The sequence below is a fragment of the Sinocyclocheilus anshuiensis genome, unplaced genomic scaffold (assembly GCF_001515605.1).
Source record: "Sinocyclocheilus anshuiensis isolate Anshui unplaced genomic scaffold, SAMN03320099.WGS_v1.1 scaffold457, whole genome shotgun sequence".
NCBI classification, from domain to species: domain Eukaryota; kingdom Metazoa; phylum Chordata; class Actinopteri; order Cypriniformes; family Cyprinidae; genus Sinocyclocheilus; species Sinocyclocheilus anshuiensis.
In genome coordinates, this window is record NW_015537939.1 from 2,324,378 (window position 1) to 2,329,640 (window position 5,263).

At 37.4% G+C, this 5,263-nt stretch overlaps 1 protein-coding gene across 10 annotated transcripts in view; it reads left to right on the forward strand.

Annotated features, from left to right (window-relative positions):
- The first annotated feature begins 2,378 nt into the window (after window positions 1-2,378).
- LOC107661923 (calpastatin-like) overlaps window positions 2,379-5,263 on the forward strand; it is a 34,322-nt gene continuing 31,437 nt past the window's right edge. For 3 of the 10 annotated variants that reach the window (XM_016451721.1, XM_016451770.1, XM_016451792.1), the window contains exons 1-2: window positions 3,810-3,940; window positions 4,556-4,609. In XM_016451721.1, coding sequence (XP_016307207.1) covers window positions 3,833-3,940; window positions 4,556-4,609 — 162 coding nt within the window. In that variant the 5' untranslated portion in view covers window positions 3,810-3,832. Of the gene's footprint in view, window positions 2,536-3,809; window positions 3,941-4,555; window positions 4,610-5,263 lie in introns of those variants that run through there. The other 7 variants (XM_016451762.1, XM_016451785.1, XM_016451727.1 and 4 more) reach the window with 7 other exon arrangements.

The window sequence follows — 5,263 nt, forward strand, 5'->3', positions numbered from 1 at the left end:
GGTATGGCAGGTTTTAGTGTGGATGGGGCTTCACTTCTCCTCAGGGTGTTCTGTGAAGAATGAGTCACACTGCCTTCCTGGCTGCTGCCATTACTGATTACATTATAGATTGCTGGGAAATGAAAACCAATAGTGATGATTTAAATAAAAAGGTGGCAGAAGTGGCCATTACTTCATCATGACACATCCTCATGCACACAATATTAAATCATTAGACACATGGTTTAATGGTCTCTTTATAGAAATGACTTTTCCACTGAACAATATTTTTGTGCACAATTATTGTACTATTTTGTTATACAAATATAATCTAAATCAGGCATAATATATAAGGAGACAACTTCTAATTTTTTATTTTGGATTACATTTTATTTTATTATTATTTTATTATTTTGGTTTTTGACAAATACAATGAATAATATAAACAGTAAATGATCATAGCATCTAATTTATTATATCAATTTGCAATGTAGAAAACGGAGAAATAGGGTAATCTCGCCACCTGCTGGAATTTTATGGCAATGTGTTGTTTATTATGTGGCTTAAATCACCAACACAGAATGTATTTAATTATGGGTAACATGTTTCTCTAACCATATTCTCAGACAATTAAACACCTATTTTATAAAGGTCCATCTGAAACAAAATTATCTAGTGGTGAATTCTTGCAAGCAATTTTTTAATTAGACAGCTGTATCTATAGTTATTATTACAGTTATAATAAAACTGTGGTAACGTTTTGACAACCCTGAAAAATAAATAAATAAATGTTTTGGAAAAAAATTGCAGTGGTAACAATAATTGCAGCAACTATATTCTGGTGGACATTATGGTCAGTGGGTTATTGCAAACAAATTAAAAAAATAAATAAAATAAAATAAAATCAATCAGCATACTAATAGCAGTAATTTTTAATAGGGTCAGTAAAAAAAAATCTGCCAACAGAGGTTAGTATGGAACAAAAATGCAGCAGTAGCCTTCATGTGAAAAAACCCTATTCATTAATGAAAATTTAGTTTTAAGTTAATGAATTACCCTAACAAACAAAGCATTGATATTTCTTTTAACTCAGAATTAAGAAGATATATTTATTCCCATTATCTTCAGTTTATCTAATTAGTTTCACTACGCAGTTAACTGGCAGACAGATTTGAGTAACAATCTGTTTCTACACCATCAAATCTGAAGTATATATTGGGTTTAAGGCAAAGAAGATTAAAATGCAGCATGAATCAATCATCTTGTCGCAGGAAAGTGAACTGAGGGGAAATCATTTTAAGTGAAGAACAAGAGAAAAATTATGTCACACCTGTGTGACTCACCAGCAGCTTTCTCTGAGCGAGATCCGGGTGTATAATATCTCCAGCATGAGCTCAAGAATGCTGGCAGGAAATCTTTCAAGAGCATTTCCTGCAACATCTGTTGCTTTTGGTGAAAAACACAGAGCCTGTTTCACACAGGAGGGGATAATGGCTGGGTTTCTCTTTTTTCTTCTGAAAGTGAAAGTGACATGACATGTGGCCAAGTATGGTGACCCATACTCGGAATTAGTGCTCTGCATTTACCCATCCAAAGTGCACACACACAGCAGTGAACACACACACACTGTGAACACACACCTGGAGCAGTGGGCAGCCATTTATGCTGCGGCGCCCGGGGAGCAGTTGGGGGTTCGGTGCCTTGCTCAAGGGCACCTCAGTCATGGTATTGAAGGTGGGAGAGAGCGCTGTACATTCACTCCCCCCACCTACAATCCCTGCCGGTACGAGACTCGAACCCACAACCTTTGGGTTATGAGTCTGACTCTCTAACCATTAGGCCACGACTTCTGCATGTGTGTCTGAGGAAAACAATAACCAGAAAGAGACAGACATACAGAGAAAACAGTCCAATTTCTTTCATTTCTCACACTCATGTCATTCCAAACTCATTTGAGCTAGCTATTACATGGTTTCAGAAGATAGAGAAAATGTTTGCATCCTTTTTCAGACTTGAAAGCATTAGCTTCCATTAATTTTAAACACATGGAGAGCATTTCTTCAGAATTTCTCCTTTGTTTTCCAAGGAAGAAATGAGTAATATTACAGTGATGAACTATTCCTTTAAGACAGGGAGGGGAGGAAAAGGGAAGCGTTTGAGTGGGTGTGGGGGTGTTTGCTTAATCAGAAAATGCATATGCAACACATTAAAATGATAAATACAAATAATAAAAACATCTGTGTACGTTCAAGAAAGTTAGACACTGTTTGAACAAAGAACGTGCATGCACACACACACACACAATAGCCTCAAAACAAACGCAAATTCACATTGACACTCTGCAAGTTTCACACACGGTTTGATTTACCTCAGACCTCCTCAAAGCCTCTGGCACAGATTGATTTTTCACAGTTCGCAGGAGGAGCAAATACTGTGTGCCACAAGCCCACCTCTGGTGAAAGCAAAGCTGTGTCGTGTTTTTAAAGCCCGTGATCTTATTCCTCAGACATGCCGCACAGAAAGCGATGTCATGGTCGTAAGAAAAACAACAAGGAGGTATGTTTTTCCACATGCAATTTACACTACCTTGTAGTATTCTGTATACCACTGTAAAAGGTTAACATAATGATTAAGGTTGGGAACTGTTATTATTCTGAACCGATTCGTTTTTACAGAGGGTGCATTCACCAGCAACTGAACTTTGAGTACGTGAGAACTTTGACAGTGTTTCCTAAACTTTTCTGTGAACAGTCTTACTAAATCTACAGCGAAAACTACAGCAATCAGCCAAGTTCGATTCTTGAACGAATGACTCTTATGATTCAGTTCTTTTGAGTGAATCAAAGCATACGTCGCGACTAGTAAAGAATGATTCTCGAAGGATTGACTCTTAGGAGCCGGTTCTCTTTGGCATATCAGATCATATAGCGCAACCACTGAAATTTGATTCCCAAACGAATGATTCATATGAGTCGTTTTTTTCCCCAGTGAATCAAAACACAGCCTACAGCGTGACCAGTGTACGGTCCGATTTCAGAATGAATGACTCTTATGAACAGGTTCTTTTTAGTGAATCTGAACACCTGTGAATCATTCGAAACAGTTACTTAATTGCGAAATTAAGCACGATTTGACATGACATGGGGTGGGGAAAAATAAAAGATATCATGACAAATTTATCTCCACGGTGTACTAATTCGCAGTTATAAATCGCGGAAACGAATTATTAATTCGTGGCTACGATTTTTCCCCGCATGTCATGTGCGCGGGTCCGTAGCAATTTATTCAACATGTCTGACTCAAAATAGGCCTAAACTAAGAGCGGTTCAGTTCGGAGTCCTAAAACCTGGAAGAAAAATTCGAATTTTCTGCGTCTTGTTCCATCGGAAATGTTCATGTTAGGGTTAAAATAAGGCCTGTTGTTAACAATGAAACCGTGCATGGTCAAATAGACACTGTTTTTAAAGAGTTGCAGGAATACGTGCAAACTTAGATTCTCATGAAGCTTTAAGACATGCCACTACAAGTTAGACTTTCTGAGTATGTTTTCGTTGCAGTTAAAGTACCTGCATAGAGAAACAGAAATATCCTGTAATCAGTGTTGGGCAATCACTTCAAAGGAATGCTTGTGTAATAAAACAAGGACTCAGCCTCTCTGCACATTTTTATAATGCGCAATGCAAATTAAGCAGCAACTTTCACATTGCATCGAAATGCAAAAGAGTACACCACATCTTGAAACCGAGATAAACCGCCCCAAACATTTATTTGCTGCAATTATCATAGTGTTCTGGTACCCACGCTCACGGGAGTGGCTTTATCTAAGAACGAGACAGCAGCGCACCTCACTTGAATGAAAGAAGCTGGCGAACGGACCTCAAGGAAGGTATTCGAGCAAACTTTCTACCCTTCAAACGATTCGTCCTCCGCCATGGCGTACGCAGCGTATTGGTCGAGCATCGTAAGTAACCGTGCCACGATTTTAACTGCACAGAAAACTACTAACTTCCAATATAAAACAAGTCGTAGTGCTCAAAGGAGGGTCCTTTAAAGAGCTGACAAATGTAAACACTTCAGGATTAAGTTGAACTTTGTACTTGTACACACAGGCTCAGTTATTAAAAAAACAGTAGGTTTATATTAGAAGTTGGTCGTTGTCGGATTTAGTGTAGTGAAATTGGGTTTTAATGCGTTTGCATGAATTGTAAAGTTTCCTCAAGTGTTCTGCCGGATACTGGAGTCGCTTTGCAATTGTAAAAGAAAAGAAAGAAGTTAAGAGAATTCAAAGAATGTCATATGGCTTATGAACTGCGTAACATCAAAGTGTCAACCTAAAAGTCAACGAGAAATGACTGAAATGGAGTCTAGTTAAATAGGAATAAATGCCAGAAATAGAGTATTTTCTCAAGAACGGTTGCGTTAATGCTTTTTACTCGGATTTGTAATGTCATAATTCCTCAGATAGACTGTTTAGTCATCACTTTGGGCATAGTAGCATGTTGAACCCTCAGGTTATTGGAAATTTTGACAGGGTGCTAAGTCACTTTTCTTTATTTCTGTCTTAATTTCTTTGTAGAAAGGTGACACTTCATTACAAAAAGGCAATGTTCCTCAGACCTCAAGGTTCCAGGTAAGATAGAATTTACAGTTTCTTTTGAAAATATAATTCAGAACAGAATTCATATATGCTACACTATCAGGGGAAACGGTACAAAGCTGGCAAAAGGTACATCTTTGTACCTTGTGTATCCGTAAATGCTACATATTAGTACCAAAAGTGTACATAATATTATCTTTATAAAGGGTACCGCCCCGATGACAATTTTGTACCTTTTTTTCTGAGGGTTCCCACAGTTATGGAAATCCTGGAAATATTATATTTTTAAAGCTGTGCTTTCCAGGCATGGAAAGTCATGCAAATTAACAAAATCAGGTTAATTTCTATAGAAAAAATTTGTTTTTTAATAGGTATTGTTATCTGCAAAATAATTAGCTTGAAATTGTGCTTTGTGAAAGTCATGTCTGTGAAATTATTATTTTTAAAGGGGTCATATGATGTTGCTAAAAAGAACATTATTTTGTGTATTTGGTGTAATGAAATGTGTTTATGTGGTTTAAGGTTCAAAAAACACATTATTTTCCACATACTGTACATTATTGTTTCTCCTCTATGCCCAGCCTTTCTGAAACATGTCGATTTGTACAAAGCTCATCGGTCTGAAATGCGAAGTGTGCTCTGATTGGCCAGCTATCCAGTGTGTTGTGATTGGCCGAATACCTCAAG